The 26356-nt window shown below is 39.8% G+C and overlaps 1 protein-coding gene across 2 annotated transcripts in view; it reads right to left on the bottom strand.

The window, feature by feature from the left end:
- Positions 1-5236: 5236 nt before the first annotated feature.
- The window catches only part of C1QTNF3 (C1q and TNF related 3), an 82891-nt gene continuing 61771 nt past the window's right edge, over positions 5237-26356 (bottom strand). For both annotated transcript variants that reach the window (XM_063456842.1, XM_063456841.1), the window contains exons 4-6: positions 16201-16330; positions 9545-9644; positions 5237-5535 (exon numbers count right to left, since the gene is read on the bottom strand). In XM_063456842.1, the coding sequence (XP_063312912.1) occupies positions 5376-5535; positions 9545-9644; positions 16201-16330 (390 nt within the window). In that variant the 3' untranslated portion in view covers positions 5237-5375. The remainder of the gene's footprint in view (positions 5536-9544; positions 9645-16200; positions 16331-26356) is intronic.

Raw genomic sequence — 26356 nt, forward strand, 5'->3', positions numbered from 1 at the left:
TGACCCCAAAGTCAGTTACCAGGTTACTATTTGCATAATTGCTGCTCAGTATTAACCCTTTTGTGGATTAGATTGCTGCTCGGCACAACTTTTCCTGTGTGGACAGTAAATGTAATTAACCACATTTTTATAAGCGGATGAATACGTGACACATAGGTGTACTCAGGGGACTTTGCAGAAAAAAAACTGGGGTGTTTTCTGGTAGTAACATATAACCTGCTGGCAAATATCAAAAAGCAGAATTCACAAATTATCACCATGCAGGTTCTCTGAAAATATTTTAGCACAATGGTTGGGGAAATGATGTTAAAACACCCCATATAAAATACCCTGGAATGTCTACTTGATAAAAATATACACTTTCATGATGGTAACACTAACTGGGGGATGCAAAAATACACCAAACTGGAGATAGGCCAAGCATACCTTTATATCAAGTTGAAAAACTGACATGCACAAGTCTCTATTGTGGCCTTTTAGCCCCCAAAAAAACCAGCAAACCTATGCATGGGTGGTATCACTGTACTCAGGAGATGTTGCTGAATACATATTGGGGTGTTGCTTGGCAGTGATGCATAACAGGATCTGTTAATTCATGCTTAACTTACAAAGTGTGTGGGGAAAAAACACAAAAAAATTACTACCCAAAAGTTTGACAAAGGCTGGTGGTAGACTTCAGTGCATGAAAAGTGTTAAAATACCACCATTAAAAATACCCTGGGTTGTCTACTTTTAAAAAATATATAGTTTGATGGGGGTAACATACATTGGCCCAAATAGGATATAGGTGCAAGTTGACTACATGTCACAATTCCAAGTTGGAAAACAGATATGCACACCTGCCAAATGTGGCCTTTTAGCCCCCAAACAACCCGACAAGCCTATGCATGGGGTGGTATCACTGTACTCAGGAGATGTTGCTGAATACATATTGGGGTGTTGTTTGGCAGTGACACATAACAGGATCTATTAATTCATGCCTAAATTACAATGTGTGTGTAAAAAAACACAAAAAACATTGCTACCCAAAAGTTTGACAAAGGCTGGTGGTAGAATTAGTGCATAGAAAGTGTTAAAATACCACCATTTGAAATACCCTAGGGTGTCTACCTTTCAAAAATATATGGTTTGATGGGGGTAAAATACATTGGCTGGCCTTACAAATGTCCCAAATAGGACATATGCGCAGGTTGACTACATGTTAAAATTCAAAGTTGGAAAACAGATATGCACACCTGCCAAATGTGGCCTTTTAGCCCCCAAACAACCCGGCAAGCCTATGCATGGGTTGGTATCACTGAACTCAGGAGATGTTGCTGAACACATATTAGTGTGTTTTTTGGCAGCAACACATAACAGGGTCTGTGAATTTATACCTGAATTGCAATGTATGTGAAAAAAAAAAAAAAAACTACCTATGCGAAGTTTGGCAAAGACTGGTGGTAAAATGGCTGCATAGAAAGTGTCAAAATATCCTTAGATGAATACCCTGGGTTGTCTACTTTAAAAAAATATATATACCTGTGAGGTGTTTTCCAGAGATGTATGACAGATAATAGTGTTACAATGTCACTATTGATACATTTTAAAAATGTATGTTTTGAAACCGCAATATCCTACTTGTAATTATAGCCCTATAACATGCAAAAAAAATAGCAAAAAGCATGTAAACACTGGGTATTTTTAAACTCAGGACAAAATTTTGAATCTATTTAGCAGTTTTTTTCATTCGCTTTTGTAGATGAGTAAAAGATTTTTCACATAAAAGTCAAAAAACATGTATTTTTTTCAATTTTTCATCATATTTTTTCATTTTTAAAAAATTAAATTACATGAGATTATATAAATAATGGTATGTAAAGAAAGACCTTTTTGTCCTGAAAAAACAATATATAATTTGTATGGGAACAGTAAATGAGAGAGCAGAAAATTACAGCTAAACACAAACACCACAAAAGTGTAAAAAGAGGCCTGGTCCTTGACGTACAACATCGCAAAAACAGGCCGGTCCTTAAGGGGTTAAAGCATAATTAATAAAGGAGCACTATAGTGCCAGGAAAACAAACTTGTTTTCCTGGCACTATAGGGTCATTAGGTCCCCCAACCCTCAAGGCAAGAGCGCGCGCATTCAAACAGCCTATATGAAAGCATTACTCAATGCTTTCCTATGGACGTCCAGCGTCTTCTCACTGTGATTTTCACAGTGAGAATCCCGGAAGCGCCTCTAGCGGCTGTCAGAGAGACAGCCACTAGAGGCTGGATTGACTCTCAGTGAAACATAGCAGTTTCTCTGAAACTGCTATGTTTTCGACTGCAAGGTTAAAACTAGAGGGACCTGGCACCCAGACCACTTCATTGAGCTGAAGTGGTCTGGATGCCTATAGTGGTCCTTTAAGAAGACATGTGGGGTGCTGATTTAAAAGACCAGCTGTATGCTAAGATCTGAGCCATTCCCTAAAAGCTCTGTTATTGGGCTCTTGTTTTTCTGGGATCTGGTGCAGAGCAGCAGCGATCCCTTAAAAGCATTACCCACTAGGTACTCTGGAGGTGGAGGCAGGGTATAGGTGAGTTTATAATGCCACAGGTGCTTTATTAGGAATGGGATGACCACTCATAAAACCCAAAATGTTAATGCAGAAAAGCATAGTCAAAGGCAGTCTGGAGGTCAGGGCAGGCAGGAGTAGATGAAGTCAGGAAGAAAGCCACATACAGGTAACCCAGAGGATACTCAGTGATCACTTTTAGACACAAGGATAAACTGGCAAACTGAGACAAGGCATTAAACAACTGAGCACTTACTGGAGGGAGTGTAGATAATTTATAGTGCTGAGATGTCACATGACCAGTCTCTCATGGGACTCAGTGCCCCTTTAAGATGCATTATTGTCCTAGCTCTGCATCAAGCTCCACTTGAGAAGATGGAGTGGCCACCGTCTGTTCCCCGTCAGTGAATGGACCTGTGGATGCTGCACAATGTCGAGAATTGCAGCCAACAGTTACAGATAACCACATTGCTAGTCATTTTCAAGTGCATCTCAACCTACCATGGCTATATCTTGTCATTAATACTAACCCAAGCAACATGATTTGGAAACAAAGATCCACCATAGTCCAAATAGATAGTTCTTATCCAGAGAGAGACATAAGTAGCTTTATGGTGAGACTTAGGAGCATATTAAGATGCTTGTCAAACAGAGACATTATAGAAATATAGAAAAATATAGGTCAACGTACAGCAGCCTCCTCAGAGCATGTACCTAGGAAAAAAGTAAAAAGGGAAATGGATCCTCGATCTTAGCAACTAATAGTGAAATAAATGATCTGATTATAAAAATCTCCTTGCACGTCAAATGGACACCTATTAACACAACCCCTCAAGCTTGCTGCCTTGGTGTTACATTCAACTCATGTCTTAAATTTTTTTCTCACATCTAGTTGGTCTCCAAATTCAGTAACTTCCACCTAAAATATATTACCCCCACTCACCCTTTTCTAACTCAAGATACAACTAAGTTATTTATTCATGCACTCATCATTTCTAATATGACTATTGTAACTCACTACTCGTCGGCCTACCAAATACTGGCCACTACTACAACACCTCGCACCTTTGTCAATCATTACATTGGCTTCCTGTACCCTTCAGGATCCAATTCACACTGCTAACAGTAACCTAAAAAGCCCTCACTAACTCCACTCCTCACTACATTTCCTCTTCAACAAATGCACCTGTCAGGACCCCGCGGGCGGCTGCAAGGGGAGGCTGCAGTCCGCTCGCGGCACTCACCCTCCAGCCGTCCGCGGTCCCCTTCTCCACGTGGTCTCGGCGAGCGGCATCCCTCCAGCCTCGGATGCCGCCCGCGTCTTCCTCCACGCCCCCCAGCGGCAGCATGCATGACGCTGCACGCTGGAAGACTGCCCAAGATATGTCACGCCGGGGTCAGTCACCTGACCCGGCATTAAAGGCACAGTGCCTCAATCACAGTGGGAGGTTTAGATATCTCCCACGTGTGATTGTTAATTCTGATTGGAAATGATCCAATCAGAATTAACCTGATGGTTTAAATACTTACCTTTCCTGTTCCTCCCTGCCCTGTTGTGGTCTTTGCTTTATAGTATTGATTCTGAACGTGTGATTTCTGGTTACGTACTCTCTGGCTTGTTATACTGACTTTGTGACTTTCTCCTACCCTTTGACCTCGGCTTGTTTCTCGTTATTCTGTTTTCTGGTTCCCCTTACTCGGCTTGTCTCCTGACTATTCTGTGTGTGCTTAGCCCGGCCACTCTAAGGACCGGTACTGCACACTTTCTGTGTGTGTGTCTGTGTGTGTGTTAGCGTGTTGGGTTCCCCGAATCGTGACAGCACCTCTTATTTCTACTCTGCCAATGACCTTCTCCTTACATCTGCTCATTCCTGTACTTCCAACTCTCAAGTGCAGGATTTTTCATAAGCTGCACATTTCCTTTGGAATTCACTACCCCATACCACCAGACTCTCCCCTTGCCTCTAGTGATAAAGAAGTCACTGAAAGAATTCACCAAAATTGGTCTCTTGAGAGCGCTTACCATCTTTCTGGGTGACACGTCACTTATTTCACTGCCCTCATCAGTTCACTCCCCTCCATAGCCCTGCTCACTCTCTTAATCCAATGTCTTCTGCTTGTTCAACACAACACTTTTACTAGCTTAGTTCAATACATGCATCTTATCTCTCAATCTCTACCCCCTCTGACAAGCTGTTTTTTTTCTTGTGTCTTTACCCACTCCTCATATATTGTAATCTCTTTGAGCAGGGCCTTTATAATTGTAAAGCACTACAGAATATTTTGGTGTCATGTAAATGCTAATAATAATAATAAATTGCTCCATAGAGCTCGGTGACCCAACAATATTTGATAAGAGGCATTTTACTTAAACAGATAATGGACTTTTAATGGAATTTTAAGTTTGTTCTACTGATTTCAATTTGAGCTGGCTACTCTTTGTCTCGTACTTATTATGACTTGGTCAGCTGTTAATGCCAGTTGCACGGGTACTGGATAGTTATTGGAAATACTGTTTGTATCCCTCAAAGTTTCCTTACTTAATGATACATTATGAAACTTACCATAAACACTTGAGATTATAGTAAAGTAAAAGTAGCAAGGTACCTGAAGTTAATAATGAATGAAGGTTGGAAATACACAACTTGCATATTCTGACAACTCAACAAAAAAAAAATAACAGATGCTACATGTTCCTTCAAACTCTGCCATGTTTATTGTTCAAGACTTTTCATACATACATTCTATACAGTATAATACTACCATATTGCTCCATGGAATCATTTCTAGAAATACAAGTAAAACAGAACAGAACAATGCAACCAGCTGTTTTTATTTAGTCTCAAAAAGGAGAAATCCAGAAAAGGTGCAATATCTCTGATGGTCTCCATGTAAAGCTCCAGTTCCCATTCTAAGCCAGACTTCATCTTGCTTGGCCAGTTTTAATACTGCACTGTTACCTGCAGTATCTTGCTTCCCTTTGGCTTGATAGCTTAAAAAGTAATGCACACGTCAATGTAACATACAACAGAATTTATGCATCATCCATGTATAAACCTGAATAGCACAAACAATACAACCTATTTAGTAATTGTGAATAGTAGTTAAAAATACAAAAACTGAAAAGCTTTGGGTGCTGTCATACTTATATACTGAAATTTTATTGTGGTAAGAACACTCTTAAAAAATAACTATGACATTGGAGATAAGAGTATTTTTTAATTGCATAACGTAGCTATTACTCCTGTTAGACTCGGATTGGTCCTATAAAATCATTTATGTAATATATTTTTATTAATAAAAACAATAGTGATATCACAATTATTTACACAACTCTTTGATACAATGGAATTGTGTCAGTCCCTATCTAGCACATGGACAAAGATTTACCTATATTATTTTTCCGTTAACTTTAATAAGGAGACTAATCTATGGAAGAAAGGGGAAATGGGTAACTGATAAGCATGAAGGGTGTTCCTTCACCTTGGACCCTAGAACCTTTTAAAATTGTACAAAAATTCTCATAAGTGATAGTTTTTCTTTACACCTTCCTTGGCAGGTGATATGCCAAGAGTGTCACAATATCATGGGATTTGCCTAATCCATTAGAGGTTGTAAAATCAAACTAAACTAAGTTCAACTATGCACTGATCATTTACAACATTAAAACCACCTGCCTAATATTGAGTAGGTCCCCCTTGTGCTGCCAAAACAGCTCTGATGTGTCGAGGCATAGACTTTAGAAGACCTCAGAATGTGTCCTGTGGTATCAGCCATCAAGACATTAGCAGCAGATGCTTAAAGTCCTTCACATCCTACAAATGCTCAATCAGATTGAGACTTGGGGAACTTGGAGGCCAAGGCGGCACATTGTACTCTTTGTCAATTGAAGTCACTTTTGGCAGTGGACTGGACATAGGTACTCTGACTGGACTGCGGTTACACATCCCTATGTGCAACTAACTGTGATGCAGTGTGTGTTCTGATACCTTTCTGTCATGGTCATTATTACATTTTTCATACTACAATAGTTATTTCTTGTGATCGAGACAGATGGGCTAGCTGTCCCTTTTCATGTGCATCAATGAGCCTTGGGCACCAATGGTTCATGTGTTGTCCTTCCTTGCCCCACTTTTGGTATATACTTACCACTGCATACTGGGAATACCCGTCAAAACGTGCCATTTTTGAGATTATCTGACCTAAACATATACCCATCACTATTTTGTAGACATGTGGAATTCGTTTCATTCTGAATGCAAATTTGGACACATTTCGAAAATTCGATGCTTCCAAATGTCTGAAGTGCCGAATTGACAAATTTCCAAAGTGCCAAATTTTGGAATGCCGAACCGAATTGCCAAAGTGCCGAGTTTCGGAAGTGCCGAAGTGCTTCGGATTTCTGAAAAGTGGCAAAACAGGAGAGGGTTGGGGTAGAGTTAGTGGTTGGGGTAGAGGTAGGGTTAGGTTTAGGGGTAGGGTTAGGGGTAGGGTTAAGGGTTGGAGTAGGGTTTGTGGTTGGAGTAGGGTTAGGGGTAGAGGTAGGGTTAGGGTATGAGTAGCCCTACCTCTACCTTAACCATACTCCTAACCCTAAACCTACTCCTAACCCGAAGTCCCAAAGTGTCGAAGTTCCGAAGTGTAGAATCGAAGTGCCGAAGTGCTGAAGTCCCGAATTTCGGAATGCTGAACCGAGACGAATATTTTTCCCATGCACATCTCACTATTTTGCGCTTCTCAAAGTCACTCAGAACTTTTCACTTGCCGTTTTTCCAGCTTCCAACCCAAAAAATTCAAGAAGTGACTGTTCATAGCCTAGCATGTCCCACCCCATGACAGATGCCATTACATTGATATAATCAGTGTTGATCATTTCACCTGTCAGTGGTTTTATGTTGTGGCTGATCAGTGTATAATATGGTTGTTCTGAAGTAACATTTCTTAAATGTTAAAATGAAAAGTTGACCCACAAAATATTTGCTACAAATTCCTAGAATTGTTGCTCTCTTTTTTTTACTGTATAATTTCCAACTGTGTCATTTTCTCATATATGCATATAATTAACTTATATATTTTTTAATATATATTATATTATATTATTCTATTTTTTTCTGTTTTAATATTTTTTGAGCTTCTCAAGACTCATTTTTCAAGTCAATAGTTTTTTGCCATCTTTCTACCTCTCTGCACACAAAAACAATTCCCATCACACAATCTAATAATGCATGTCACTATAGTCTCCCTGGAGCAAAGCAATGGTCTGCTCTCACTAGAACGATATCAGTCAATATACATGCCTCAGTGACCACTTGAGATACTTGAGTTATGACTTTCTCCATGCATTAGTTACGTTGAATGTATATATATTTTTTTTTTTGCAGTAAACATTGATTTTTAGAAAAAAGGATTTTGAAAATGGATAACTTTCAGAATTATGTTAACAGATGCAATTAATATTTATCCAACCACAAAACCGATCAGTACACAGGTCACAGTTTTGCTATTGTGCAATAATTTATATAAAGATAAATATTATACATCATTGGCATGCAGACATGAGAAAGACTGTTTAGTGATTTCAAAACTGACAGGATATTTAGATTTAAATTGGAGTCCTGGGCTAAGATTGTTTCTGAAAAAAAAAAGTGTCTCCAAAAAGATAAAGTGAGGGAGACTCTGTATACATGCAAAACTGGAAGAAATTTCGTTAATTGACTATATTTTAGAAGTTTCAGTTGTGTTGTACAGAACCATGGTAAGACCCATCCGAAGTTAAGTACTTTTGTACAGTCATGGACTAAGCATTATGTTGTCATCTAAGATAGCTGTTGTTATGTATTCATAGAGTTTTGTAAAGTATACTGCTCTATATTTTTGGTAATTTCACAATTGCATTAATTAAAATATAGGGCACGTTGTGTCTTTCTTTATTATCTGAAAACAAGATTCTGAGTTTTTAAAATGCACACACGTCACTCACTAAATGTGTAACGAGTCACGTATCTCCCAGCACATTCCTATTGTCAAAGCAAGGCAGGAAGGACTAAAAGATCAAATTACCACTTATAGAATAATGACTGGGAGTTGGGACCACCAAGATTTTGAACTGTGGCAAATGTATGAACTAAGGCTTCAAATTAAATATTATTTACTAATTATTTAATGTTTTTTGGATAAACGTTTAAAATGATTTAACATCATTAAAAAAAAATGTAGTTAGTAACATTTTGATATATTGATATGTTGCATTTTTTTATTTCAAACGTTTACCAAAATTATTAAATCATTTGAAAAGCTTATTCAACAACATTAAACCTAAGCCCACGTATGATATGGCCACATGTAACTAAATCTGAGTTGTGCAGTTTTTTTCCAGGCTTTTATGGTCCACATATTTTATATTACAGATGTGTAATGAATATTCTGATCTCTGTGCATTGCGAATAACATTTTGTTTATTTCAATAACAGGTTCACGTTTAGCATAGTAATATAACCATATACAAATTAAGTTTATCACCAAAGTCGTCCCCTCTCTGGCTCTCATGGAGAGTCTTAACTGAGAGTGAGAAAAGTTGAGTGTCCGTGAGTGTGCTGCAAGTAGAGTGTGTAGACAGGATAGAGGGGCACAGGACAAGAAATGGGAGGTTGGGAGCAATATTTAGATAGGGATGGAGGTTAGAATAACAGGGGCGTTATGACTTTGAAGAATACACACAGGAAGGGATGGAGCAGAGAGTGTCACACACAAGCCACTCCGATGATGGTAGATTCAAGTAAGTTAGACTTACCCTTGAAGAGAATGTGGCACTGGTAAGCAAGAGTCTACTCAATGGATGAGCCTAATCGGCATTGTATATGACTCTAAAAGTTATTTTCCCAACTTATTTTTTTTAAGAAAGTACTTAGAAACTATTCTTCTTTGTCACCACAGAAATACAAAAAAATTAATAAATATAAGTATTAAAATAACCTAGGAAAAATGGTACATTTAAAACCTACCTGTACATGCTGACTATGCTATTTCCATTATGCATTAGGTACACATATACATCGTCAACTTCTTCATGCTTGAGCATATGAAATGTAAAAAAATATACACCTGTAACAAGGAACAAAAATAACAGGCATAAACATGAATTATTTCAAAAGTTATTTAATAATTGGATTAATATTAGTAGCACTTTGCAGGTATATATGATCATTATGTTTTCATGATGATGATTTTGAAATAAAGGTGTCATTTCTTTCGCTTGCTCAAAAAATTTGCATGAAGAAAAAAAAGCCATCTTTAATTAACAGGGCAGAGTACATCTTCGGTTATTGTTTTTTCTTTAATCTGTTCCGTGCCAATAGTCTTTTTTTTTTTTTTAAGAAGATGACGAAGAAGCAATCATTTTTTAATTAATGTACATTACGCTATTATTTAATGAGTACTTTGCGCACAAAAAAAGCCCCAGAGACCATTTGAAGCTGTTCATTCATGGCCACCAGCACTAGCATAAATCGCTCTAAATTATATTGTGCACTCAGTTAAGGAATAAATAAAATAATTGTGGATTCAATGACTATACATGCGATAAGTATTAATTGGTAACTTTTCTCCCATACAATTTACAACTAAGAAGCAAATATGAAATATGCATTTTTTTTAGACTGTAAACCTACTTTTATGTTAAAAGTACTTGAACCAGTCCCCCACCCAAAATACTGTAGGAATCAGTTCATCAATACAAGTAATGTTTAATTCAAAGTATTTATCACGGTGGCCCAAAGCCTTATTTTTGTCCCATATGATTCTGCACCCATTACAGCTTCTCCCAAGCTGTGGGAATTAAGAAATGTATCCATGTACAGACTTATTTAGGCACACAAATTTGCGTAAAGTCATGGGTACTTGTGATAACCAATAACATTTGATTGTAACTTGGTTTTCTATTTATACCCCTGTTCTGCTTTTAAAAGAACAGTCCAAGTATCATATTCATAACAGTGTGCTGTAGTGGTTATGGTGCAAGTCCTCTTAGCCCCCATTGTAAGTGGCAGTGTACAGTGTGCTATGGAATCTGGAGTTTTCTTTTAACTAGTGTCTTATGGTGCTTCCTTGACCGTCTAGCTTGTTCTATTGATATTACACATTTGGTTTTCATTAAATAGCTTGTCCCTTACAGTAATTGCATTAAACCAAGCAATTATAAGTACTGCTAACCTACTGCTTCTCTTTGCCTCTCTGTCTTGTTGTATGACTAGGTTCTGAGTGTTCAGGTTTGACTCAAAATTGTTAATATCTATCTTACATATACTAACAGGCAAAAAAAGAAAAGCAACAAAAAAACCTTAGCGAAATCTGGCAAACTCTGGTACTGTTCTGTTCGGCAGCTTAACAACCAAACCCAGTGTCTTTTTTGTCAGGTTGAGTAAAAGTCAAATAAAACAGAGGGGTTGGTGTAGCACCTGGGTTGTCCTTAAACAAGTATATGGAACGATAAAGAGTGCAGGAACTAATAGTGTAATATGTTTTTTGTAGTAATCGGAAATAAAAAAAATAGCAAGATGTGCACTTACACTTTTTCGGAGCTGTAATCCAGCTCTGACTTGAGAGTTTGGGTGGTATGATCCATGCCTAGTATGTGTTCGATAATCTTAGACATTTATAAAGCATGGAGAGTGATCAGGCATTCAAATACATGGGGTTTATGTATCAAACTGCGAATTATGGTGCATTAAATCCAAATTGCTAAAATGTAATCTAAATAGCTAATTTGGAAAACAATTCTCAAACTCAGGGTTATTCACTTAAGTGAGAAGTGCAGGGAATTCAAAGTGAATTTTAAATTGAAGGCAGAAGTAGTCGAACGGAAAGCCTAGCTGACTGGGAAAATCTTTCCTGTACAACTATTTTGACCTTAAATGTATCATTCAAATTAAGCTTGAAATTCAGCTTGGTTATATTGTCCTAAAGTTTACAATTTTATTTTATTTTTCCTACAGGTCAGCGTTTAATGAATATCGGTGATAGAGAAGAGGTCCAGGCACTCCAATAGCTTTTGTTCCATTTATTAGAGATGCAATGTTTCGACCCACGATTGGGGCTTTGTCAAGCTTGACAAAGACCCAATTGTGGGTCAAAACATTGCAGTGTTCTGTTTGTTCTAATAAATGTGCATGAAGCTATTTGAGTGCCTGGACCTCTCCTCTATTAACGATATTTCCGAATGTTGGGATTGTGCTGGCCCATGGTCTGGTTTAGCACCCTTAGCTTATGTGGATTGAGTGTGGTTCCTGTTTGGTATAGTGTCTAATGAATTAACCTATTAGTTTGCACACATGTGGTTTCATTGGGTTTCCCTTCATCCAGTCTATTCTATATTCCATATCTGGCAGTAGTATAAAAGAAAAAGATGATTTTAAAGGGAGTTACTGTAAAAAAAAAAAATACTGTAAACAAGGGAGTATACGCACATATATTATTTTGATTTATAATTCCATAATTAATAATATAGCTGATTGCTCCATTGACATTTTGCAAGAAAGATGATATAAAACTCTTTATCGCTGTTAATTCTGGGATTAAAATGTATTCTAAACACAATTAAAAACGGAAACCTATGGGGAAACCTAGGCGTTAACATGATTTTAATGAAACTAAGTCAGGCATTAGTTCACCTTGGTTACAATGACATGTGAGAATGTTGATACAATGGTAAATACACCATCGTGAATCCCTCAAGTAAATTACGTTTAGGTAACTCTTTCGAATAAAAAAAATGTAGCTTCACTAATGTATCAAACGTTATGCAGACAAATGACCATCATCAAATATACAGCACTTGTCTGAAAATGAGTAATGTGTTTTGTTGCCTAATCAGGTACAAAGCAATTTTCACTGTGTTGTTCATTTTGTTTTTTAATTTAACCTCTTAAAGACCAGTAAAGGTCTATTTAGTCATACCAATATATTATTTAAATATTCTTAAAGAAATTACCCATTAATTTGACTGCAGGGCTAACTATACAAGCAGATAAGGTTAAAAGGGTTACTCTAATACTTACTTTTACTTTTAATATAATGTATAATGCCCTGTTGGACATTATTAACCCCTTAAGGACTGAGCCAAATTTACACATTTTAATCAAAATAAAATGTAAACAAAACTTGGAATTTGACTATATTTATTAATTTATTATGTTATTGTGTTATTTATATAGCACCAACAAATTCCGCAGCGCTTTACAATGGGTAGACGAACAAACATGTAGTTGTAACCAGACAAGTTGGACTCACAGGAACAGAGGGGTTGAGGGCCCTGCTCAATGAGCTTACATGCTAGAGGCGAGAGGGAGTGGGGTAAAGTGACACAAAAGGTAAGGATAGTATTAGACTAATGGCAGTTGCAAGAGAGGAATCAGTATGGAGATATAAACAGTTTAATTGATATGCTTTTATGAAGAAGTGGGTTTTTAATGATTTTTTTGAAGGAGTGGAGACTGGGTGAGCATCTAACGGAGGAGGGAAGTGAGTTCCACAGGAATGATGCAGCCCTCGAGAAGTCTTGAAGGCGAGCATCAGAGGAGGGAGTACGGACAGAAGATATGTCGGTTCAACCGTAATTCACCTCATATTCATGTTTCATATTAAGTGCACCCACACCTATTATATATAATTTTATTCAGGAGAAATATGGCTTTCATTTAACATTAAATATTTAGCTATGAAACATATTTTAATATGAATAAAATGTAAAACAATGTGGTAAATTAAGATTTTCTTATTTTTTTTAGTTCAGCATGACATTTTATTTGTGAATGTCATAATACTGTTTGCTTTTACTGCAATAAAAGACACATATTTGTATTCAGCGATGTCTCACGTGTAAAACAGTACCTCCTACGTACATGTTGTATGGTGTTTTGGGAAGTTACAGGGTCAAATATAGTATGTTACATTTTTCAGTTTTTTTCACACTGAAATTCGCCAGATGGGTTACGTTGCCTTTGAGACCGTATGGTAGCCTAGGAATGAGAATTACCCCCATTATGGCATACCATTTGCAATAGTGGACAACCCAAGGTATTGCAAATGGGGTATGTCCAGTCTTTTTAAGTAGTCACTTAGTCACAAACACAAACATTCCATCCAAGTGATCGTGAGGTCCTCGCAAGGACCTTGCGATCACATGGCCCGGGAGGGTCGGATCAGCAGCAGGAGGACTCCCTGGGATGCCAGGCAAGTCCCGCCATCTCAATTGCCATCGGAGGATCACCAGCAAGCAGGTAAGTACATAGGATGGCGTGATGTACTATGCTGCCCATCGGCGTTTAGAGCTGGGTCCCCAAGGACAGCATAGTATGCCCGCCATCCTTGGCAATCATGCCATTGCTCACATAACACATGTTCATTCTCATTTGCAGGGCTGGCGCGTCCTATAGGCGTCTTAGGCAGTTGCCTAGGGCGCACCAGCCCTTAGGGCGCCAGATTTGAGTGATCGGCAGAAGGGAAGTGCACAGCGCTCCCTCCTGCCGATCACTCATTGTAGCATGGCGGCACGGACCGCGATACAGGAGCTTCTTTTTCCTGTACCCGGAAGCTAAACAGGGAGGAAGGACCAACGGGGGGGGGGGGAGAGGGGAAGGACCACTTAGGGTGGGAAGAGGGGAAGGATCACTAAGGGGGATAGGAGGACCACCATGGGGTGGGGAGGAGGGAAAAGACCACTTAGAGGGAGGAGAGGACTATTAAGGGTGGGTAGGACCACCAAGGGGGGGGGGGTGAGAGGATCACTAAGGAGTTGGGGAGGGGGGAAGAGGGAGGACCACTAAGGGGGTGAGGGGAGAGGGAGGACCACTAAGGGGTGAGAGGACCACTGGGGGGGAGAGGGGACTGAAGAGTACCACTAGAGGGGGGAGAGGGAGGCCCAATAAGGAGTTGGGGGAGAGGGAGACCCACTAAGGGGTTGTGGAGGAGGACCTCTAAGAGAGGGAGAGGGGAGGAAAACTAAGGGGGGAGAGGGAGGACCACTTAGGGGGAAGAAGGGGGGAGTGAGAGGACCACTAAGGGAGGAGTGAGAAGGCCACTAAGGAGGGAGAGAGGGGAGTGAAAGGACCACTGGAGAGGGACAGGGGACGAAGGGAGAGCACTAAGGGACAGGAGGGGAGGAGAGAGCACTAAGGAACAGGAGGGGAGAACATTGAGATACAGGAGGGAAGGGGAGATCACTAATTGACAAGAGGGGAGAGCACTATAAAAAATTAAAAAATAAAGAGCTGCTCCCCTCTCAGTCCCTATCCTACCCCACAAACCCTCTATATTACACTACACACATACACAATGCATCCTTACACATACTCAGAAACATACAGTGCATCCCTACACACACACACACAAACAGAAACACTGAAACACACAATGCATGCCTTACGCACACACACACACACACACACACACACACTGCTTCTCAAACAAATGCATCTTTTACACAGACTCAATGCACCCCTTACAGACACACACTGCATCCCTTAAACACAAACCAAGAAATATACAATTCATTCCTTACACACAAACATACACTGCATCCCCTATACACACACTACATACCTTACACAAATTTGTATCCCTATACACTATATTCCATAAGAACACACATATTACATCCTCTACAATAACACATACCACATCCCCTACACACATACACTCCACTCCCTATGATAACTCATGGGTGGGCCATGTAGGGGGATTTATGGGTGGGCCTTGTAGGCATACTCACGGTCAGGCACTGGGGGCCCAGACCATGAGCTGTGTAAGGAACCCAATAAAATGGAGCTGCTTCCTGTTCGTTAATTATTGTGAGCACTGTTACAGTCTCCAGAGAGCTTCTTCTACACCAGACCTTTGGAGCCAGACTGCAGCCTGAGCCCATCATCGTCCTCTTGTCCTCATCTGGTGGTAAGTCGGCAATCCAATATATTATTAGTGGCACTAATCTCTAATTTACCTCACATTAAAGGGACACTATAGTCACAAGAAGCACTATAGCATAATGTAGTGGTTCTAGTGTCTAAAGCCTGTGCCTGCAGGCTTTTTAATGTAAACACACTGCCTTTTCAGATAAAAGACACTTTGTGCAGAACAGGTGTTGGCCCATATGGCAGAGCATATGGGTGGGGCATTGTGATGTCATGTGGTGGGCAGAACATATGGGGGGCCTAGGGCGGCAAAAATCCTTGCACCGGCCCTGCTCACTTGTTTGCCAGAGAAGCCACAGTGCCCAGCAATTGTGTTATTGTTAGCAATTCATAGTGATATGCAGCAGCAAATGCCATGCATATTTGATACAAATATTATGGACAATCCTCTCAATGGCGTTATCATGGTACAGACGTATAGCTCGCAAACAAAAAAGTATTGTGTTAGAAAAAAAACTAAATTGCACATAATTATGTGAAAAAGATGTTACCACAGCGAATTAGTATGTAAATGTTATGCTACATCAGTCAGGACTCAAAATACAGAAAAGGGATGTATACACACACACAGACACATATATATATATATATATATATATATATATAAAACACACAAGCACGTCTTCTGATATTATTGTCTGAGTCAATATCTGCTGATATTATTGTCTGAGTCAGATTAAATTCATATATCTTACCTGTCACTGGGGCTGCAAATCTTCCTGTCATGACATCAAAAAAATTTCCGACATTGGTTTCCACACTGCTGAAAATGATTCCGCTGTTTATGTTGCTAAAATGGGTTGCCATGGAAGCCATGAAAGCAACCTGGAAAATAAAAATGTATTTTCTTTTTAAGTTGCTGCTGACAAAAGAAAGTAATCTATGCAAAATTTGCTACAAATTTAAATTATTTATCTCATGCTTTCCCTCTGCCATGGGCAGACAGTTTTATTTAAAGACACAGCTTTCTGGGCCAACAGCAATAACCCCATAATGTGGTGTATAATTAACTCAAGTATGATGTATTATATTAGCACTGTTACAAATTATGTTATGATTCACACACATTACACATCACAGTAGAGCTCTGTGATAAAGTAATACATGCCATATTGCAATACTGTAGAGTAGGGGTAGACAAACTTTTAGTAATACTGTGCCAAAACAAAATCTTGAATTCCCTTGGTGTGCCAGTGCTATTTTCTTAAATTGAGTTGTGTACGTTGGTGTATTCTCCTTGTGCTATTTTTGGGTGCTGCTGTTGCGTTGTAGAGTTGTAATCATGTGTATGTGGGGAGTCTATTGTACTGTATATGTTCATGAGTAGAAGTGGCGGCACTATCACCTGTGTGTTGGTGTGTGTATCTGTGTGTATGTGTATACAGATGTGTCAGGGCCCTCTCTCATTTAGTTCTGCCACTAATGAGTAGTTTGTGGTACTGTGTTTAATGCCTATGAATGTGGGCTGTGCATAGGAGCTGCTTGTAGAATTGTGTGAATGATATCACATTGTGTGTTTGGTGGTGTGTGTATGTGTAGGTCTGCATGTGGTATTACATGGGAAAGGCTGCTTGTGGGGTTGTGTGTATGTATATGGTTTGTTAATTGTGTTGTGGCTGTGAGGACTGTGTGTGTTTGTGTGTGTGTGGGTTGCTTGTATTATTTGTTTAAGGGGGAGGCTTATTCTGCAGCTCTGTGTTTATGTAGCAGTGGGGTTGGCTTCCCTGGGGAAGTTGTTTATGAAGTGGTGATGGTGGTAGGAGTCTGTATGTGCAGTGTTTCTACTTGAAACATTACACATCCTGAGATATTTTGAATTGTGTGCTGGAGGCAAGTTGCACCCCCAGCACATGCGACTTAAACAGCCCAGAACTCTCTTCTAGACGGCCTAATGTCAATTCTGTGCAAAAAATAAAAAGTCTGTTGTAAGCTAGCATTGCCCATTGCCAACAAACATGACAGTTTCTCCTTTGCCAGCAGAGCCTGCAAGAGGAAGCTCTTATCTGCCCTTCCTCCCTAAACATTGATTGCATGCCTCCCTATGTGCTTACCCCCTCTAGTCAGTGGCGTACATACCAGGGTCGCAGGGGTCGCGGCTGCGACCGGGCCCGGCCCGCCAGGGGGCCCGGCCGCCCCTGCGACCCGGTATGTACGCTCTGGGCCAGCCTCTTCTCCTGGGGGGCCCAGGAGCCGGCCACCTCCGGGCCCCCCCGAGGCTGGCCCTGCTTACACCCGGCGGGCAGTCAGGCTGGCCGGTGCGCAAGGGAGCACTCTCCCCTGAGTGCTTCCTCTTCAGCTCCCTCGCGCACCGCACTGATACCGGAGCCGGAAGATGACGTCATCTTCCGGCGCCGGTATCAGTACGCGGCGCGCGAGGGAGCTGAAGAGGAAGCACTCAGGGGAGAGTGCTCCCTCGCGCGCCCGCCCGCCTGACTGCCCGCCGGGTGACCGGCCTCCAAGGAGCCCAGCAGCACCACTGGACCCCAGGGAATCCCCTCAGCACTCCAAAAGGTAAGGAGGCTGGGGGGATTAAATTAAAAAAAAAATGCGTTAGTGTGTGTGTGTGTATTAGTGTTAGTGTGTGTGTGTGTGTGTGTATTAGTGTTAGTGTGTATTAGTGTTAGTGTGTGTGTGTGTGTGTATTAGTGTTTGTATTAGTGTTAGTGTGTGTGTGTGTGTATTAGTGTTAGAGTGTGTGTGTGTTAGTGTTACTGTGAGTGTTAGTGTTACTGTGAGTGTTAGTGTTACTGTGAGTGTTAGTGTGTGTATTAGTGTTACTGTGAGTGTTAGTGTGTGTGTTAGTGTTACTGTGAGTGTTAGTGTGTGTGTTAGTGTTACTGTGAGTGTTAGTGTGTGTGTGTTAGTGTTACTGTGAGTGTTAGTGTGTGTGTTAGTGTTACTGTGTGTTACTGTGAGTGTTACTGTGAGTGTTAGTGTGTTTGTTAGTGTGAGTGTCAGTGAGTGTGTCTGCTAGTGAGTGTCAGTGAGTGTGTTACTGTGTGTGTCTGTTACTGAGTGTGTTACTGTGTGTGTCTGTTACTGAGTGTGTTTGTGTTAGTGAGTCTGTTTGATGTCTGTTAGTGAGTGTGTGTTTGTCAGTGAGAGTATGTTTTGTAAGTGAGTGTGTATGTATGTCTGTCGCTGAGTGTGTCTCTGTCAGTAAATGTGTTTGTCTGGTAGCTAGTGTGTATGCATCTGTTCGTGAGAGTGTGTGTGTCTTCAGCACTTACCTTTCTCCAGCGCCGGACTCCCTTGGCGCTGGGGATCCCTCCGCCGCTCAGCTCCGAATGCGCATGCACGGCAAGAGCCGTGCGCGCATTCAAACCGCCCATAGGAAAGCATTACTCAATGCTTTCCTATGGACGTTCAGTGTCTTAAAATCGCGGAAGCTCCTCTAGCGGCTGTCAGTGAGACAGCCACTAGAGGCTGGATTAACCCTCAGTGAAACATAGCAGTTTCTCTGAAACTGCTATGCTTTCAGCTGCAGGGTTAAAACTAGAGGGACCTGACACCCAGACCACTTCATTGAGCTGATGTGATCTGGGTGTCTGTAGTGGTCCGTTAAGTGTGCCACTGGTGTACATACCGCGGTCGCAGCCCTGCAACCCCTGCGACCAGGTGCCCGCCGCCATGTGTTGCGGCCCCGGCCTGCGCAGAGTAAGTGTGCGGGGGGGGCCCACGGATCAATTTTTGCACCGGGGCCCCATAGGTCATGTGTACGCCACTGCCTCTAGTGATACATTTCTTTTGCCCAGTCATCGCTCCTCCACTTCCCTCGCCCTCATGCCAGTTCAGAGCTGGTTAAACCCTACAATCAAAAACTTTATAAACTTTATCCATTGATTGGACTATGATGAGGTTGCTATGACATAAGATGGGGGTACGCCAAACAGCGCCGCAGTGTTCGTCCAGTGCTGGATAAAGGAAAGTAAAAATTACAAAGTGTGTTAGCACTCAATCAGATTATAGGTGCCGGTATTTTGGCCACCCCCTCAGGCCAAAAAATGTAATATCCAAATACGAAAATTGATACCGCACTCAACATGAAGAAAATATAAAGATGTATTAACAGAACATTGCCATATACCCGAATACAACTCCAATTTCACATCTGAAACTGTATGCAGCCATAGGAATTGGACATTACACCCATCTTTATATTTTTCTATATTCTGGAGTCAAAGATGCAGTACATCAGGGGTCAGATCTAAACCGCATTCCTGTCATGATATATGTATATATACATTCAGACTATTTTTCTCTTTTTTTTCCCCATTTTTTCTAATGTCTTTTTTTTTAACTTTTCTATATAATTTTGTATATACCTCCTGTGCACATAAAATAATTTGGATGTATACACATGTTTTTGCAATATAGGGAGATATTCCCTGCTTGTTCAAATTTTTTTGCTACATGGAATTCTTGTGCTGCAAACCTTTTTTTTCTATAGTATACAGTACAACCAATGTATGTTACATCAAATATGGTCACTGCTGAAATTAATTACCGTATTTATCGGCGTATAACACGCACTTTTTTCCCCTGAAAATAGGGGAAAAATCGTGGGTGCGTGTTATACGCCGATATCCCATAATTACTTACCTGTCCTGAAGCGTGGGCCGGCTTCACAGCGCGCACCGCGGTACAGGAACTTTAATTTAAGGTTCCGGTTTCCGGCGGGACTGAAAGGAAGTGTGCACAATAGTGTGCACACTTCCTTTCAGTCCCGCCGGAAACCGGAACCTTAAATTAAAGTTCCTGTTCCGCGGTGCACGGTGTGAAGCCGGCCCACGCTTCAGGACAGGTAAGTAATTATGGGAGGGGAGGAAAGTACACTATGGGAGGGGAGGGGAGGGGGAGGAAAGTACACTATGGGAGGGGAGGGGGAGGAAAGTACACTATGGGAGGGGAGGGGGAGGAAAGTACACTATGGGAGGGGAGGAGGGGAAGTACACTATGGGAGGGGAGGAGGAGGAAAGTACACTATGGGAGGGGAGGGGGAGGAAAGTACACTATGGGAGGGGAGGGGGAGGAAAGTACACTATGGGAGGGGAGGGGGGAGAATACTATGGGAGGGGAGAGGGGAGAATACTATGGGAGGGGAGGGGGGGAGAATACTATGGGAGGGGAGGGGGGGAGAATACTATGGGAGGGGAGGGGGGAGAATACTATGGGAGGGGAGGGGGGGGAGAATACGAGGGGGGGGGAGAATACTATGGGAGGGGAGGGGGGAGAATACTATATACTATGGGAGGGGAGGGGGGGAGAATACTATGGGAGGGGAGGGGGGAGAATACTATGGGAGGGGAGGGGGGAGAATACTATGGGAGGAGGGGGGGAATACTATGGGAGGAGGGGGGAATACTATGGGAGGGGGGAGAATACTATGGGAGGGGGGAGAATACTATGGAAAGGGGGGAGAATACTATGGAAAGGGGGGACACTATGGGATGAGGGGGGAATACTATGGGATGAGGGGGGGGAATACTATGGGATGAGGGGGGAAATTTCCTGGAATTTCTTTCTAAAAATGAGGTGCGTGTTATACGCCTGTGCGTGTTATACGCCGATAAATACGGTATTTGTTAAATTATTTTTTTCCTGATGGAATGAACTATACACAAAGCAACTAGTGAACTACAAATAAGAATATTTCCCTGCAGGAATTACTGAATACTGGATGAGATTTCCATAGAAATATTTTTTTTTTTTTTTTTTTTTATATAGTTTTTTATTAGAAAATTTTTTCCTTTACATATACAACAATATACTGGTCTCATATTTTGTTTAGCAGACAAATACAGAATCACATAGCATTCTATTAAATTATATATCATCAAGATTTGTCTTGTATTCAATTATAGCACAGTATATATACGGACATAGTCTACAATCACAAAAGAGAAACAAAAACACAAACAATAAAAGCCCCACACCAAATCTAGAGCAACATGATCGATTAGTTTCAATACTCGCTTATATGTATTTTATTATCACTTATCTATATTCCTCGCTTTCCATATGTCAACTGCTAAATTTCGAATAATAATATAATCAAGAAGGGCTATTGGAGGAGCAAAATAATATCTTATATTTATACAGCCAATCACCATACCATTGTTTTTTCTTCGAGTTATCATTGTTGATCATCTCGTGTTCCATAGATATTTGGAACAGGACCTGATCAATCAATAACCGTTTATTATACGGCTTAGATGATTTCCAATGTCTCGCTATAATAATTTTAACAGCAACTAAACAATGAATAGCAAAACAAATGTCTTTTTTTGCATCAAATGACAGGTTTAGATGTAAAAGAGCAGAAGCGGCATTCTCCGTAATTCTATTAGTAGTCACAGTTGTAAAAATATAAAAGGCCCAAGACCATAGATATTTGACAGCTGGACAGGCCCACCAAATATGTATGTAAGTACCTGGATGAGAACCACATCTCCAGCAAGTTGGATCGGAATTATGGAACATTCTCGCCAATCTTGCCGGAGTATAGTACCATCTGTGGAGGACTTTAAAGTGGCATTCAGACAGATTCAAACAGTGAATATATTTATTCACCAGGCTCAAAGAGACATTCCAATCGTCCAGAGAAATTTGCAGTTCTAGTTCTTGTTCCCACGTCTTAATCAAGCTGTGGGGAGACTCCTTAAGAGGTTCCAACATTGATGCTGCAGCAGACATAATCTTATTAATAGATTGGAAATTAAATATGACCTCTAGCTTTTTAGCAAAAATGGAAGATGATTTAATCACGTTTTTGTGAATAAAGTTTTTTATGCGGAGATAAGTAAAAATTTCTCTGCGAGGAATATGCAGAGAATCAATAATATTCTGGAAGGGTAGGATATTGTCTCCCTGCATAATTTCTGCAATTCTTATTCTATCCGCGCAGACCCAATTCTTTAACGAAAAGTCTTGTATAAGTAGTTGGAATATATCCAAGGGACATGTCTTAGGTATCATATTTATTAGGCCTAATTTTTTTTTAATTAGTATCCACTCTTCTAATATTTGCGATAGTATCGCTGAGTTATTTATAGGCGAATTTACTAAATTTTTACTTGTAGCTGTCCACATCAAATATTGTAATTTATCTACATGGGCCACGTTCGCCTCCATAATATACCATGGTTCCAAGACCTGTTTAGGGTCCTGAAGGAAATATATATGCCTAATAATGTTAGCATGATAACTATAAAGAATACTAGGGAAATGTAGGCCTCCATTTGTCAATTTTTTGGTTAAGATCTTTTGGGCAATTCTTGGTTTTTTGTTATTCCAGATAAAATTGTTGAAATATGTTTGGATCATCGCCAACCAAGGTCTGGAAACCCCAAGCGGAATCATGGAAAACAAATATAGCCATTTAGGCAAAATATATGAATTAATGATGTTTATTTTTCCTTGCCAGGAGTTTTCTAGATTTCTCCATTTTCTAAGTTTGAGGTTCATATTTCTCATAAGAATCGAGATATTCCGCTCCATTATTTCTGACACTTTAGACGTTATAACTAATCCCAGGTAGTTTATCTGTGAATCGGTCCATATAAATTTATAGCTTAAGACTAAACTATTTACTATCTCATTATTCAAGTTCATAAACATTGCCGTAGATTTATTTATATTTAGCTTGAAATTTGAGATAGCAGAGTATCTATCGATCTCAAACATTAAAGATTTTAAAGACGACTCAGGGGTAGTCAACGTAAGTAGCGCATCATCCGCATAGAGAGATATTTTAGCGTTCAACGAATTGGTTTGTACACCTTTTATTAATGCATTGTTCCTAATGTTAATAGCCAATGGCTCTATAGACAAAATATACAACAGAGGAGAAAGAGGGCATCCCTGTCGCGTACCGTTTTTGAGTGAAAACCACCCTGCTGTGATGTTCGGACCCACAGTTCTGGCGGAGGGAGAAGAATAGAGAGCCATGATGGCATTGTGTATCCAGCCCATGAGTCCAAAAGCCTTAAGGGCTTCACTAAGATAGCCCCACCCGACCCTGTCAAATGCTTTCTCGGCATCTAATGACAGGGTCAGGAGGGGAAGCTCATTTCTATTGGCCCAATCTATAATGTCGATTATTCTCCTGGTGTTGTTGGATGCTAACCTGCCTGGGACAAATCCAATTTGATCAGGGTGAATCAGTGACGAAATAATTTTCTTAATTCTATCGGCAATTATTGCCGCGTATAGCTTCATGTCTGTATTGATTAACGCTATGGGTCTATAATTACTGGGGTCAGAGCTTAATTTATTTTGTTTCAGTATTGGAATAATATTCGCCTGCAACAATTCAGATGGAAAAGATTTATTTAGGGCTATTTGATTAAACATTTCTGTTAAAGGATTACTTAATAGAGGCTGCATCTGTCTATAATACATATTCGTAAAGCCATCTGGTCCCGGAGTTTTGTTAATAGGAAGTCTATTTATTTGCAATTTGACTTCATCCTCCGAAATGGGCCTATTTAAAATTATTAGGTCTTGCGGTGTAACTTTAGGAATCTGGGTACAGGCTAGATAATTTTGAGTATCGTTTAAATTAGGGGACAGTTTGAGATTGTACAAGTCCTCATAAAATTGATTAAATCTCTCCCCAATTGCAGACGGTGTCGAATAGATCCTATGTCCATCTGTCAATTTTTCGACTCTATTTTTGGCATAGTGGTTTTGCAGTCTTTTTGTCAAATTTTTATTTGCCCTGTTTCCCGTATAATAATTGTTTAATTTTAGTTTGTGAATATTTAATTTGATTTTTTGCTCAACCTTCAAATTGATCTGTTTTTTTAAAGTATTTAGCTTAATTTTTAATTCTATAGATGGCTTCTGTTTGTTAAGTTTCGATATATTATAAAACTCAATGTATAAATCGGTCAGGGTCTTACCATTAAGAACCCTCATTTTATGGGCTAATTTGATTAAGTAACCACGCATAACGGCTTTGTGTGTACACCAATTATTTGCCGGTGTTGTATCAGAGGAACTATTTTCTAGCCAAAAATTATTTAATAATTGAATTAATTCCTTTTTATTGTCTGCATCATTAAGAAGGGCATCGTCTAATCTCCATGTAGTACGGGCCATAGGGGATTTATTTCCAAGATCCATTAATATAAGGCTATGGTCTGACCATAGACTCTCTCTGATTTCAATTGAGTTGCACAGAGATATCGAATTTGCGTCAAGGAGACAAAAATCAATGCGAGCATACGTACCGTGCACACATGATTGATGAGAGTAATCTTTATCAGTGGGATGTAATAGTCTCCATATATCATGGATATTATATTGTTTAGAAATATTGTAAAGTCTTTTAGCCTGCTTAATAGTTCTTTTATTAGAAATTTTTTTTGAAATATGCGTCTTGTCCATTTTAGGATCCCATACGCAATTAAAATCCCCCGCTATGATTAAATGTCCCTTTGATACTTTATCGACTCGGTCCATTATGGTAGCAAATTTAGTCATAGGATCAACATTCGGCAGATAGACATTGACAAGAGTGTAGGTCACTTTATCAATAATGCAAACAATAATTATGGATCTCGCTTCTGGATCCAATTCAATATATTTAATTTCCAACTCTATATTACAATTAAACACAACTGCAACTCCTCTTTTTTTGTTCTCTGTTAGTGAGGCGTGGACAATATTAGAGTATTTATGCCCTCCCCATCTTTGTTTGATATCCTTGAGCCAATGAGTTTCTTGTAAGAATGCCACCTGTACATTGTGCTCATTAAGAGTATTGAATAGTCTTCTCCTTTTTTTATTAGTATTCATGCCCTGAACATTCAGTGATAAAAACCTAAGCATCTGGAGTTATTGAAAATTGCGCATCTATTAAACTAATCGACGCCCCGATGTCTGGAGGCAAGAAAGCTTTAGTATCATTAGATAAGATATCTTTGTCAAGGGTATCGTTTGCTCTAAAGAAAAAGGACAGAAAAAAAACACCCATAGAAAAACACAACAACAAACATATTGCACCTAATCTCGCCGAATAAATTCGTAGTAGATTCAGCGTCAATACACAACATAAAACAGACTTAAAAAGAACATAGTTCTTTTTTCTCTTTTTTAACCCGTAGATTTCTGATTGAAATAGAAATCAACGGAAACAGTGTAGTAGTACTACACCAAGAGGGGCAACCCATCGAGAGGCAAGGGGAAGGAAAAAAGGAAAAAGGCAGCCTCGTAGGATCATGCTATTTCCAATAGATAGAGAATAAAACAGTGACCTCTTCTAGTAACGAATAGACAAGATTCCAATTATTTCAGTTAATTTCAAACGTAATAAACGCAATACATATCAGCCTTTATTGTATACCACTATACATCCGAGTGGCATAGCATACGGACTCCTGATACAGGATTGTCCGTGTGCCCCTGCCACTCGGTAGTGGTTAGGCCAAGCCTTACACTACTTAAGCATAGTGAGTAGTGATAGAAAATATTCATTTATATCAAAACCCTATGTCCTTATATTGCATGGTGTTATCTATGGATAGGCCAGATATCCTTAAATGGTTTATTCCCAACTTTAGGCCGTAACCATAGATCTGATTATTCTATAAAAGTGCTGTTAGATACACTATGTTGTGATCATCACCACGGAACAGTATCCATTATTATAGATCTATAGGATCATAGCATCTCATTGTGTAGTTATGTTCGATTATATCAAAATATTTATGGGAAGCCACTTATCCTCGTCGAAAGCACAGTCTAAACATTGTGCGCCACCGTCAATAGGTCAACCATAATAATTAAATTGTTCTATGGTGACACCATTACACACCTTGTATAATATTTAGCATCTTACAGAAA

This window comes from Pelobates fuscus, chromosome 5, assembly GCF_036172605.1.
Source record: "Pelobates fuscus isolate aPelFus1 chromosome 5, aPelFus1.pri, whole genome shotgun sequence".
In the NCBI taxonomy this organism is placed as follows: domain Eukaryota; kingdom Metazoa; phylum Chordata; class Amphibia; order Anura; family Pelobatidae; genus Pelobates; species Pelobates fuscus.